Below are 14,666 nucleotides of genomic sequence, written 5' to 3'. Positions count from 1 at the left end.
GTCAGGAAAATCTAGGCTGAATTAAAGAGAAAAAATTCCCACTCCTTCTACCCCAAGGCATTTTGGTAAACCCAAAGAATCACCTGATTTTAACATTTCTGTTCAGATATACAGGGATGTTTTTGATGTTTCATATGTATTATTACAGATAAACCGCAGGAAAGTAAAGTTCCTACAACGTAGGAGAGAACAGCAATCTATCTTAAATACTTATAATTCTTACTATTTTTGTACTGCATTGATTTAACTTTGCTTTTGCCCCATAAAATTGAACCTTCCCTCTAGTTTAATGTCTTTTATAAAATGTGGAAACTTGTTAATGGAGTTTATTCATGGTACACTCAGTTCCGTTCTTTTTCACATCTGTAAATTTTGCCTTTCATTTTGGGAGAATAGCCAACCTTTCAGCTGGCTAAACAAAAATGAGAAACTGAGGAACCAAAAAGAGCAGTTTTGCTACACTACATTCCTTTGTCACGCCACATTCAACCACAGCGCAAACACTACTCCACTCACAGACGATAACCACCAAAGGCAGCCCTATGACACAGTATACTGAAGGCACAGTTCCTTTCTTCTTGAATTTACTGTGAAATGAAGAAATTATACTGCTACAAATGCAGCGGAGGCAGTCTTCGAAGAGTGGTGGCAAAGTCGTTGAGGTGAGGTCTCGGGGGGGAATGGCAGCTATGAGAGAGCCCATCTCTCAGAGCCCCGCCCAGCTCCCCGCCTCTGCTGTGAAGGCTCCTGCCCTGAGCCCGGCAGGTCTCTGGCACCACAGTACAGACTGAAGCCTGCACCTTTCCCTGCATCACTGTGGTCACATCCTGGGGGAGTCTGATCTTTCAGACCTGTATGTCTCAACTTTCTAGTCTGATAATAAGTTCCCCCAAATTAAATTATGTAAATTAATAAATATAAATTGCCTGTGTCTGGAATTTCTCTATATTCGAACAGTACAACCTGGCGCTGAATGTCATGTAATCAATATTTGCTGAGGGACTAAAATTGACTCTCATTTCTTTATTACTTCCCTTTTGTTTAAAATGAAACATATTACCGATTATAAATATAAGACAGGTTTTGCAAGTAAAACGATACTACCAAGACTGCTTAATAAATAAAATTTCTGTTGTCTAGTATTTCAACTTCTTTTTAAAGACATGGACACAGAGGTTCTAATCGAAATTATGTAGTCATATTACTTCACAAAAGCCAAAAAAGATTAGTCAACTGAAGATCTTATAAACCTATCTAAAACTAAATTCTTAATGTATCCCAGACTGGAAGAAAAATGAACAGTCTTCCAGAATCTGATTGTCAAAATTATATTTCGGATACAGATCAACTTTGTACCCACAGCTACAGTCAGGAATGGATAAAGGCTATATAGATAGCAGCTTTGTTCTATGTCTGTCAGCAAAATTTGACACCATATCCTTCAACCTCTGATCCCTTTCAAGATACTCTCAGTCCCGGGTGAATGCAGATCACAAAGAACAGCCCACTGCAGCTTATTTAGCCATGTGTGATTTCAACAATGCCCCCACCCCCACCTAGGTCTGACTTACCAGCTACACTACCATTAACTGAACTGACCAACCATGCAGGATAATGTGTGCTACAGTATTTGCTTTGAAACAACAATGGTGCTTTACAGACTATAAGAAGGAATGACAAATAGCCCGGAGATCTTCTTTGTAAATGACATACAGAATAAATATAAACACCAGAATCAAGTGGAATCAAAAGTGGCATTACCCTAAAGTGACTGAAAACAAAAAAACAGAATATCTTTTTTACCAAAATGCTGTGGTTTCTATGACATGCCATCAAGATATTTTCCATCCGTGCACAAATCCCTCTCCAGGGCTCGCTTTTACAATGGGAGGTCACTGTTGGCGGCACCACTGAGAGCCTAATCAAAATGTGAGAGCATCTGTCACGTTCACATTGCACGCCCAGGCTCTGCTGCACACACTTGAGCCTCCGGCACAGCAAAACGGATGTTGAGTGATGCAGTCTATGGTGTTGTGATGTCATAGTGCATTTCAAAGGCATCTTTACACAAGAAAGGATTCTATTTTAATAACTCAGTGCAATATGTATGATGTGTATAATCAATAGAAATAAAATCTTCTACTGGCATTTTCGCCAGAGGCTATACTCTGCCCACAGGCACATCTCCATTGTCTAAAACATGGAAATGAGGAAGGGTGCATTTAGGATCTGTAAACCAATGTGTTCTGTCCAGTTACCGTCTCTTTAAATATTTACCATGACTCTTTTCCCCCCCTACTGCAGCAGTACAAATAAAAGGTTGTAAGTACTTGCGGAGCTCAATGTCAGGGAAGTTTTCGTTGTGAGGTGGCGAGTCAGGCACAAAGGAATTCAGTGAGTTTTCCAACGACACAGGCAATAGGCACCACCCAAGCATGCTTCCTCCCCAGTTTAATCTCGACATTTCTGGCTGCTCTGTACATGGCTCAGAGGGTCCTGCTCCACACAAGCACTTGCTCAGCTGTGAAGTGCTATCTTTTCATTTATAAATGGAAACAATACACGTTAGGTGGTAACTGGCTTCTTCGTGCATCACCTGTAAAGAATACTCCTGTTATCGCAACAGAAAAGCCCAGCTGCTTGGTGGGAGAGACAACCGCAACCATCCTTGCCGGGAGGTATGGGCTGCTTCCTTGTAAGCTGCCTCCCGGACAGCTGTCATTATCTCAGGTGTCCGTCCCTCCCCCAAATGCCAAAGGTTAGTGTACACTTGGAAACTAATTGAGGAAAGACAGAAAAGAGAATAATGTGTTATTTTTGTTTGTTTCAAATATAGACCCGAGGGGCTGTATAGTAGAAATGAGAAGACAGATATGGAAGACGAAAAATCTGTTACATTCATTGCTAATACTGACTGAAAGAAAACTGATTGTATTCTATATGCCAGATATGTAATATACATCATCTCATATAATCCTACAGGAATCCTGCAAAATAGGTACCATCTATATCTTACGGCTGAAAAATCTATGGCAAAAAGGTGAAATGACTCACCCAATGTCACCCAACGAGGGTATGTAGATTCTAGGCCTGACAGATCTTCATGGCAAAAGCCCTGTGTGTGTCTCCTGAGAATGTTCTGACTTTATAAATACTGTTTATACTGACCAGGGATCCACACACTTTTCCTTAGAGGGCTAAATTCTAAGTATTTGAGGCTTTGTGGGCCACACAGTCTCTGTTGCACCCACATAGTTAAGTGCAAAAGCAGTCACAGGCACTCCGTAAACAGATGGGTACGGATGTTCTCCAACAAAACCAGGGGCCAGTTTGCCGACTGCCGGTACAGAACAGGGGTTGGCAAACTGCAGAGCTGGGCCAGGTCCACCCCACCAGCGGTTTTTGTAAAAAAAAGCTTTATTTTTTTATGACCGAGATCTAGCCCATCATCTAGACTATTTCTAGACAGTGAAGAGTAATTCACCAAGCTAAAATAATGCCCTTGTTTCACAGAAGCATTCCTGGGAGCATCCAGTGCTCTTTATTCTAAGTTTCCCTTACAAACAACATTCTGACTCCTAAATTCATAATCTGTGGTCCCTGGGATCCAGCCCTCAGGTGGGAGAGTCCTGATAATCACCTGGTGCCTGACAGGTGATTTCTCACTGTAAAGGAACAGATACATTTTGTGTCATCAATCAGTAAGTGATTCAGTTTCCAGAAGACTCAGTACCTTTGGGGAACTGAAAAAATAAAGTGGAGATTCTTAATCTGAGAGAATTCTTAACCTGGTGACCAGAGACTGAGCTTGTGGTGCCATGGCAATGCATTCATTCATTCATTCATTCATTCAAAGAGTTTATGGAATGCCCACTCTGTGCCAGGCAGAAATCCATATGAACTTCAAACTGAAAAGACTAACTCACTGCACTTGAGTTACATATATATATAAAATACTTTATATAGAGTAAATCTAGGTGGTTATTTATGACACCACAAGACCTGAGCTAGAACACAACCCACTTTCAAGTGGACAGATTAACATAGACAAACTGTGTTGCTTTGACAGCTACTGCAGTAAGGTCCCTCAGACAAGAGGCTCTGTCTTCCTGCCAAAAGTTGCAGTTATGGGACTGTGAGGACAGGGACCGTGCTGGCTCAATGCCCAGAAACAGCAAGAGCTCCCCAAATACCTGTCGTTGGTATTACTGTGGATCACCTCACTGCTCCTGACAGGCTGAGGTGTGAATGGCCCGGCCTAACAGTCAGATTTTGTAACTCAGTGTTATCAAGATCAAACGCTCCTGCATACCTGGACTGTTTGATAATCGGAAGCATCAATTCCTTTCACAGTCACCTCTCGGAAGACTCTTGGCTCCAGTTCCTCTTTGGTAAGATCACAGTGATAAATGATGCCTAGAAGGAAGCAGAAGCCTTCATTTAGTCACAAAAGCACTAGATACACGGGGGACAAGGATCACAAAGCGCAGTTGGACGCCATGAGTAGAAAAAGAGGAGGGTTAGGGAGTATGAGAAGAGGCAAAAAACCTAGCTGTGGAAACTTACAGGTCACGTAAGAGTAGAGGTAAAAAATATGGGAAACTTCATGTAGGGAGGGCCATTTTATCTAAGAGCTGATTCAGACTGAAAACACAAATGATTTGCCCAAATTCAACAGCCAATCAGGGGTCTCTTGATGGGAACTATGGGGCTCCTGCTATCTGACACCCACTCATTCATGGACTCACATGTGGGCAGTAATCAGGGGACCAAGATGATCTGGTAGCCATTTCAGAATTGCTTTCTAAATTTGGATTATCCCAAATTGATGAATATGCACCAAGAATTCCAGCTTATTTAAACACTAATTAAAATTCCATTTCCTGAATTTAATGCTACTACACTCTAACATTTAAGAACTAAATCAAGGAAACAATAAGGAAGACAATTCCTACCATTTGAAAACAACACTGCCATTGTTTATGAAACAGAATTAGTCACCCAGGGCGGGTGATATGAAAACAGCCCTCCCACGTAATACTTTAAACATAGGCTATCAAGTATATGAAAAATCGATTTAGCAATCCCAATACTTGCTGGAAAACCAGAAACCAAACCCTACTCCCACGGGGCACATTCAGATTGATTCATCCGGTATTAAAACAGCGGCTTTCTTTCTTCTCATCTCCTGTGCGTACTCGTATGCACTTTACTAACAATTAAGAAACAATACTGTGCCCCAAACTGGCAGAGAATAGTACATTTAGATTCCTTAATAGCATGACTGCGAATCCCTACAAACGTTACCTCAATTCTCATGCTCAGAGGCAAATAATTTTAAGGTACTATAAAGGGTGTATATTGACATAGTCAATGGGAAGATACGTAACACTATTGAAGTATTGGCCCTCTTAGTTTCCTACTTGGATATTTGTTGAAATATATCTTTGTATATGAAGTACACCCAAACTACATTCTGGACATGCTGTACACTGGATGCTCTATTTGCCGAGATGGATGTAATCTTGAAGGCAAAGGCTGTCTTCAGACATATGTTAATTCTGGGAAAGCTTCTTCATCAGTACCTGCCCCGACTTCCTCAAAATCAAAAACATCTGAATCCTTGACGAAAAACCAAACCAAACCCAAACAACTATAAAAAAGAGACTGCAAACCAAGCATGCGCCATTTGAGCACCTGACTCACCCTGGTATCACTGCTACCTCTAGTACAGTGAGTGACAAAGGACCTGGGGGCCAGGATTCCCAGCTTTGACAGTTACTGGGTCAGTGAGTTTTAGACAAGTCACCAAAGTATTAGAATGTGAAAGACAATGAACAGGAAACATACTCTAAGTGCCCATTTATCTAGAAAAGATTGAGACATCAAATGCTCTAACAGCATAATGAAATACGTATACAATAAGGGCTGGCTACTGTTTAAAGAATGGGTGGCAAGTGTCTGACTTCTACTCTTCTGTTTTGTGCAGAAGTGGCACCTTGAGGAAGGCTGGGTTAAACCTGAAGGTACCAGTGCTTGATATATTTGATCAATACTTTCTATGTACAGATCCATGTGGGTAAGCCCAGGTCTGCCCATTGCACATTCACATGGGAATTTGAATCCTTATAACCTAGTGGTGCTTTGTGTCCTGTCTTATTTGGCTTGGTAAGTACAAGGAAGGTGGGGTTTGGAGAAAACATCCTAGAATCATGAACCAAAGAGGACTGGTTAGGTGAGCTCCAAGAAATCAATTTCAAAGTTTAAAGGTGGAAGAGAGAATTGGATTAAGGATTATGGAAGTCCTTTAAAGCCAGAAGAGGTATCTGGATTTGAGGAAATGGGTCTCCTGATGAAAACAGTGCTTTAATAAGGCTATTCCCACAATAGGGAAGAGGCAGAGATGACCAGTGGGGATACTTTTGCTATAATCCAATACAAATGTAAGAAGATAAAAGAAATGGGAGTTAGGAGGAACGGGCAACTCTAGGAGAAACTACGAAAGAATCAGAGGGCTATGAAAAATTCGGTATGTAAAGAGAAAGCAAAGGAACTTTGCAAAAGATGACTCATGTAGATACTGTTTTATCTGATTACAGGTTGGGTTTTAAGGTTTTTAAAAGAAAAAAAACAAACAAAAACAAGTCTCTTCGGAATTTTTTATGCTCCTTGGTATTTACCCAAAGGAGTTGAAAACTTATTTACGTCCCCACAAAAACCTGCACATGGATGTTTATAGCAGCTTTATTCAAGAGTGCCAAAACTTGGAAGCAACCAAGATGTCCTTCAGTGGGTGAATGGATACATAAAGTATGGTACATCCAGACAATGGGATATAAGCTATCAAGCCATGAAAAGACACAAAGCAATCTTAAGTGCTTATTACCAAGTGAAACAAGCCAATCTGAAAAGGCTACATACTATATCATTCCAACTATATGACATTCTGGAAAAGGCAAAACTATATAGTGCAAAGATCAGTGGTTGCCAGAGACTGGGAGATGGGGGAGGGCCACAAAAGCAGAGCACAGAGGGTTGTTAGGGAAGTGAAAACATTCCGTATGATTCTATATATTGATGGATACGTGTCATTACACATTCGTCCCATAGCATGTACAACACAAAGAGTGAATTCTAGGGTACATTATGAACTTCGCGTGATGATGATGATGTGTCAATGTGGGTTCATCAATTATAACAAATGTAACACTCTGGGGGAATGTTGATAATGGGGGAGGCTGTGCATGTGTGGGGGCAGAGGGTATACAGGAAATCTCTGTACCTTGTCCTTGATTTTACTGTGAATCTAAATCCGTTCTAAAAAATAATCTTTTTTTTTTTTTTTTTTTGCCTTTCCCAAACAGACTAGGAAAGGTTCTTGGATTTCTCATCACTGTTTCCCCGAGCCATGCGCCTGGGACTGCTGCACTGGATTCTTACAACACGCAGATCTGTCAGGAGCTGACCTTAGACAACCCTCTGAGGTTCCATGAGTACAGAATTAATCGGCTCCATCACTAACTAGTTTGAGCCGCAGGAAATAAGATCATCGTCCTCCAAACTGCCCTGGCTGCCTGTTTTCTCCCATGTGCGACTCAGGGTACTAAAGTCCTAAATGGCTTGGGCTCAGGACACATCTTCACTATGTACCTCTAAGGGGACCAAAGTCAGCTGGTGCGCATGCCCCTGCCAGATGGATCACACGTCCATAGCAGCTGGAGCTGTAGTTATTTTTGGCCCTGGGGCTTTACTTATAATTTAGTATCTCAGCTGTTTACTGCAGTACTGGATAGCTAACCTTCAGAGACCAGGGCAAGATAGCCTTTCAGCCGATCTGTATGCATAATATATATGCACACACTGACAATTCTTGCTTTCAAAAGATCTAGTTTAATCATCTGATGGCCAACTGTACATTTGAACCAAAAGGCCTGAACTTGGAAGCCCCGTTCTCTGGTTTTAGATATCAAATTGCACTAAGGAGAGAAAAGAAAAAGAAGGAGGCAAAATGAGTAAGAAAAAGGAGAAGAACAAACAAAGCATTACAATAACAAATTAAAGCTTGTTCAGAAGTTGCCTGGCAGTACAGAACCAAGAACACACTTCTCTTTTCAAACTTCACAGCCACAGTCACGGATAATATTTCACTGCTTGGCACAGAACCTACCACTTTACACTAGGACAATGAGTTCTCTCTTCCCCAGGTAATGATGAGCTTGTTCCTGAAATAAATGGCCACATGGGGTCATTGAAGGAGATTTACAGGCCTTTGGTGACTCTGGCTTTTATTAAGAGCAGGTAAGTCATCTCCTCCTCTGTTCCTCTCATGGCTCTTTATCCATTTAAACTGTTTAAGCTATGAGATTTTCCAATGTAAAATTTCTAGAACCAGTATAAGTTGAGCAAATAAATTGGGGACCTAGAGCAGTGGGTTGAGAATGGCTATCGAGAGGACACTGGTTTTTCTTGGTTCCTGTCTATTGGCTGCCACTGTACCCCAATCCCCAGGGGAGGAAGGGCTGGGCAGGACGCCCTGATGTGGGGTTCCTGACCTGTCAGTCCCTGACTCCTTGGCCTGGGCATGGTTTGCACATCCTTATGGCCACTTCTCCTAGGCCAATGGGTCCTCTAAACAGCACATGGGACAGTACATCTTCTCAGGTATTACAGGTACACCATCAGACCAAAAGAACATCATTCTTTTGGTTTTAATAACACTAACAGCAACCTGTCATGACCATAAGTTTGCCTGTGACTCAGAGGTGCAAAAGCAAAGTGGATGAGGCATCACTGTCATCTGGCCAGATCCCAGGAGGAGAACGGAACCACTTCACTACCTGCCCTATGTCGGCTTTATTTGCCAAGGACCAAACTATTGCAACAAAACCGAGCAGGACCAAAAGCGTTATGGAGGAGCTTGAAAAACAAACAAGGAAAAGTGCAAAAATTTTTTCAGCCAGATTGATTTTAGGACGAGGTCTGCTCGGTCAAATGCAAACTGCCAGTGAAGCCAGGCTCCTGGGACAAATGAGAGTATGTGTGTGGCTTTGGCTATAACAAAAACAGTGTGGCCAAGTGGAGAAGCAAAAACAAACAAACAAAAATAACAAAAAAAAACAACTCAAAACACACACGCAAAAAACCCAAAACTAAGCAAAATGAGAGCTATGTTTACTTTGGGGAAAATTAACCCATACCATGAAAACTAAAACTACAATTTATAAGCATTTTTTTCTTTTTATTACAACCAAGTAAGTTTTTTTCTATGAGTATATGATATAAGACTATGTTTAGAATTATCTTTTAATTCTGTTTAACAACAGAAATTATTCTCTGTTTGTTCTAAAAAACAGTTTCTTAATGTCAGATGTGACTACAGGCTTTTATTCTGAGCTTTTATTTATCTGCACTGTGTATGTCCTGGTACATATAGACCAAAGGCTGAATCTAAGGTTATTCTTGTTCATACTCATTTTTTAAATCAACCTAGACCAACAGTCGGTCCTGTCCCCAAAACAGAGACTCAGGATATAAGATTAAAGTGAGTATGGTTTTTAAGCATCCACATTTCCCTTTGTCCTGTGTATCTGCCTTCCTGTTTTATTCTCATTAAGTAATTTTGGCTGTAATACAGCATGTGTGATTTTCAGGAACACAGCACTGCACGTCCATTTCCCAAAAGAAACCCAAACATTAGTCTGAATTTTATACTGAGCCACACTGGTGAAAAGACTCTCACCTGGAGATAAAAAGGAAGTAAACTGATAGAAGATTTCGGTGTCCTTCTTCTGGCCGCTGTAGCCCACGATGCTGCCGACCTCGAGCGGGAAGGTCTTGAGCAGAGCACCGGTGGCCAGGTCGTGAAGCTGCAGCGTGTTCTTCACGTCGTGGAGGTAGCATAACACCAAGAAGTTAGACCGCACACAAGCTACCCATTCTGAAAAGATGAGGATAAAGATAAAGCCTCATGTAGTTTTTGAAAAGCAGGAAAAAGCATACTGATGTCACTGAACAGTAGTTCTTGAACTACCCATTGTGCTGTGCAGCAATGCGACTTGCGAAGTGATTTTACAACAGAACTGGTTTGAATCATTCATCTAGTTTCTACCATGTTCCTTTAATAAATGATTGTCATGGTCATGTCTGGAGGAAACAAAATGTTCTCCACCCTCGGCTAGGGGCTTTTGATGATCTAGATAATGTGTGTACTACATATAACACTGCCTCCTTATTTTGTGTCCCATATCATGCTACAGGAGATATAAGGAGGGAAACAGTAAAAACCAAATCTCAGTCCATTTCTGTCAAGTTTATTAAAAAGGTATTAAGCCCTTGGTATGTGCCAGGTACCCTGCAAAGTGCAGGGAGACAAGCAGGAAGGAAACGTCACGTCTGCTCTTAAGATCCAATCATATAAAAATACAAGTAACGTGTAAACAAAAGTAAGTGAGTGGTTGGCTGAGAACCCAAAAAAGTGAGGGCCTTTCAGCAAGTGCTGAACTGTGTGAAGAAGGGGGTACCCAGGGTGGTGTCAGTGGGGATGAGATGGCAGGACAGGTGACTCAAGGATAAGGATTATGAATGAACGAATGGACGCACAGCAGGAAGGATGGGAGGGAGGGAGACTGGTAAACAGAACAAGTGAGGGATCCGTTTTCAAGAAGAAAAACGTTGTTCAGTTCGGGGTGTGGTGGTGGCGGTCTGAAAGGGGGATTCAGTGAGCTAGAAAAGAGCAGAGTTTAGTTCTGACTTGACTTGTTACTGAGGAGCTAATGTTTGAACAGTGGGTGACATAAATAAAGACCACATCGTGAAGGATGTAGAACAATGCAGGTACACTGAAGGGCAGCGGGGAGGCCAGGAAGAACGCTACTGCAATAAGCCAATCAAATCACAACAAGGCGGGATCAAGTCAGCAGAGGGAAGGAAAGAAATGAAAGGCATTTCCCAGGAAGAACACCCTGCACTTGGTGACTGCAGGGATATGGAGAGCAGAGACAAGCTTCTCCTCAACAACCAGGGTCGCAGCTTCAGTAACGGTGGTGCCAACTGAAGTGCTGGGCGAGTGGAGGTGAGCGAGGTGATGGGGAAGGAGGGAACAGAAGGGCAGGCACGGAGCACAGTCCATTTCGTTCTGGACAAGATTAGCCTGAGGTAAGGACAGGCCACCCAGAGCGAGAGATGCTGTAGTGAAGGAAGCAAGGCCGGGGCTGCAGGAACAGCTCAAACATGTGGAACAGACAAGTCTTTCCTGGGTGTCATTGTGGGGGGTGTGGTGGTGGGGTTCTGGACACCGCTTAGTTTTATAACCCAAGAAACTAGTAGTTCACGCTTATAACATTATCAGTTATCCACACAAACAAGGTGTCTGCCAGAGGGAACTCTGAGGATCACTAGGGGCCTCAACCTCGTGGGGTTGTTTAGATTGCCAAGTAAATTTCTCACGTAAGGACATAAAGAACTCTCCCCTCTCTCCTCTTACATCTAAACACCATTTGCTCATTCTCCAATACAATTTTTTTTTAAGTACCTCAATCAAGCATTATAATTCATGGGGCCTTAATGTTTTAAAGAAAGTATAGGGGAAAAAACTGAAGTAAATGATTTCTGTCAAAGAAAATTCATCTGTGTTAACTAGGAGTATGTCAGAATTATAAAACAGACAAAGTGAATAAGAAAAGGACAAGGTGATTTATAGACTGTCATTAAGAAAAGCTCTGACTTTATAGTGATACTTTATGACTCATCTTTAGTTTTTATTCTCAATACGGCATTCTGTGCTAATAATATATAGCAAATTCAACTGTGCCTCTCTTTAAATTGACAAGTCTAGTGAATATTGAAGGTTTCCCCTTTCCAGTCTAAAGAACTTATAATCTTTCAGAAGGGAGGTTATAAAGATATATTGCCCCCCTGAATCTCAGAGCATTGATTTGCATTTCATTAGATCTACAACTGAAATAGGAGGTAACCTTAAGGCATAGTAAAACCTCTTTTGGGGGGTTTTAAAATACAGGAAAGTTACATGCCTTGGGAAATAGTTAAACCTCTGATCTCGCTATATGGGAATCACTGTTATAACCTGACTTGTACTTAAAAAACACCCAGGGCACCCTACATGAAGACTTATGCCACCAAAATCTCACTCCCTTGGATCTGCCAATACACGAGGTCAGTGCATGTGGCACTTGGTAAACACTCACTAAATACCAGCTATTACCACCCTTGGAGAGGGGGGCATTCTGTCTCAGTTTGGACAAAAGCCATTAGGTTACCAGGGTCACTACACACTAGATTCCTCACTTGAAGATGTTAAAGGAAATGGCCAAAAACCTGTTCCTTGACTCACGGATCCCTCATCCAAATATAAACGAGGGCCCCTGAGTGCATGGGATGTTTTGAAGACATAAGTGAACGAATTTCCTTGGAAAGAGCCCCATATCATGCTAGCAGTCCCCCAGTGGGGAGAAACCCAGCACGAGAGAGACAGAGCACCAGTGCCTAATCCGAACCTGAGAAGTTAAAGGGACCATGACGGGAACACGAGGAAGGCAGGAGAAGGGCTTATTAAGTGCTTTAGGGAGAGAGCCGGGGCTGGGCTGCTACTCAGAGGAGCAGATGTGGGTTCTGCCAGAAAGAGCAGGCATGGGGTCGTGGTCTGGGTCCTGTCCAATAGAGCTGCTTGGAGGGGTGTGAGATCCCAGTACAGACGAGGTGGAGGGGTGCAACCAGCTGTCCAGGGGCAGCGGCAACCCAGAGTACTGCTTCCTCCAGGGCCAAGGGAACTGCAGAAGGAAGGGCCCGGCAGGAGCGCCCATAGGAAGCCCTCCCTGAGGGGGTCAGCCGTAACCCTCTGTCCACTCAGCAAGGCCAGGTTAATACCTGTCAGGCACAGAGCGCACTGCCTTGAGCCAGCGGGGAAAGAGTCCCTCACTTTTCCGGGACGTGAACCTAGATCTGTCTGACTCCATCCAACACCTATGCTTTTAACTCACTGAAAACACACGTAAGGGCTGCTTTATCTGAGACAGGGCCACTTTGCAGATCTCAAAAGGAATTATTTTCCTAATTTTATACCTTATACCTTCCCATTTTGGGATGGCCCTGGCTTTTATCTCCATTCAACCCATCAGAAGTTTACCTCCAACACATATATTCTTCATTGGCTTGAAGATACCAGACTCTTCTTTTGTGTAAAAACACTGTAGCAAAATTAGTCTCATTCTAATCAAATCCAGCTTTCAGGCAATAAATAATTTACAAAGCAGCATATCATTTTTGGAAAATCACAGAGAAAATGAATAAAAGGGAACTTAAAGCCACTCTGAAACACGACTGCTTAGAGGAGAGATTCTCAAGAGGTTAATGCAGCTCAGAGCAGCATCTGCAATGGATTTCAATTAAATCTAACAACAGTCTATTCTCTTTTCTAGTAAGAGGACTGTAAATCCACCCCACAATCTACAACAGGTATAATACCAACAGCCAAAGGTTATTTAAAAAGCTGAAAGCTAAGATCCAAATGGTTTAAAAAATTAAATGTAAGTGACTATTATCAGACACTAACAACACAAAGCCAACTGATATATATATATATATATATATATATACATATATATATATATTTTTAAGTACTACCTTTGGAAGTCTGGACTCATAACTTCACAATTATGACAAAGACCCTGCATGATACTGTCCTAACTACAAAGATGTCGTGTAGTAAATACTTGGTTCCGCTACTTAAGACTCTTCATTCCTGACAATTAGAGGTCACCAGAGAAAGAGAGGTACCAGTGTGCTGAAGTCCTCACCAAAACCAAAAGCAGTTTTCCAGCAGCATGCAGTCTTACCTAAGACATCTTTCTCGTGCTCGGGAACAAGCACTTTCCATTTAGACTCCTCAGGGTCCGTGAAGTCAATGTTGATCAGGCGATAGTTGGGGGAATGGCGATTTGTCTTGAACGTGAACACTGTCCCCTCGTTGGTCACGTAGTCGTATTCTCCTTCAAAGTTGTCGATGAGTTTGACCCACTTCAGGATTCCTGGGGAGAGACCAAGCAGCCCTGTCACCAATCCAGTGTTTAAAATGGTGTGGTCTGTGTGTGGGGAAGGGACGGCAGGTCTTTTCTGTCCACAGAACACAAAGCAGACACATTATTTTGAAGATCTAAGGCCTGAGAAACAGCAAGGAAAAGTGTGGGTGAATGTTAAAGTTTTAAAAAAATTGTGAAGGAATATTTTTCCTGAAGAACCTGGCAATGAAGGAGAGTGGAAGGCCTCTCCCCTCAGCCCACCGCCCCCATGCAAGCTGGTTAAATCTTCTACCTGAGCGTGTCCCCAATCTCAGCACTTCTCTCTACCTCACACCATTCCAAGACTGCATTTCCCCCTGGGTCTATGGCAGTGGCTCTCAACTGGGGATGATTCCACCACCCCAGGGGACATTTGGAAACGTCTGAAGACATGTTTGGTTGTCACAACTTGGAAGGTGAGAGGAGGGTCACTACGGCATCGACTGGGTAGAGGCCAGATGCTGCTGACCATGCTCCAGCGCCCAGGACGGCCCCACAACAAAGCAGCAGCCAGCCCTGGTCTCTGGCATCAGCTTCCCGCCTCCTCTTCCCACCGCCACTCTTGATCTTTTCAGGACAGCAGCCACCACCATG

At 42.5% G+C, this 14,666-nt stretch overlaps 1 protein-coding gene across 1 annotated transcript in view; it reads right to left on the bottom strand.

The window, feature by feature from the left end:
• Positions 1–3,271: 3,271 nt before the first annotated feature.
• LOC109395091 (prolyl endopeptidase-like) overlaps positions 3,272–14,666 on the bottom strand; it is an 84,858-nt gene continuing 73,463 nt past the window's right edge. Inside the window, exons 7-10 of the mRNA XM_019665873.1 lie at positions 13,851–14,042; positions 9,740–9,937; positions 4,313–4,416; positions 3,272–3,337 (exon numbers count right to left, since the gene is read on the bottom strand). Of these exons, the coding sequence (XP_019521418.1) occupies positions 3,272–3,337; positions 4,313–4,416; positions 9,740–9,937; positions 13,851–14,042 (560 nt within the window). The remainder of the gene's footprint in view (positions 3,338–4,312; positions 4,417–9,739; positions 9,938–13,850; positions 14,043–14,666) is intronic.

The sequence above is a fragment of the Hipposideros armiger genome, unplaced genomic scaffold (genome assembly GCF_001890085.2).
Source record: "Hipposideros armiger isolate ML-2016 unplaced genomic scaffold, ASM189008v1 scaffold_456, whole genome shotgun sequence".
Lineage (NCBI taxonomy): Eukaryota > Metazoa > Chordata > Mammalia > Chiroptera > Hipposideridae > Hipposideros > Hipposideros armiger.
The sequence above is the reverse complement of the archived record's forward strand: the minus strand, read 5'-3'. Positions and strand labels throughout refer to the sequence as shown.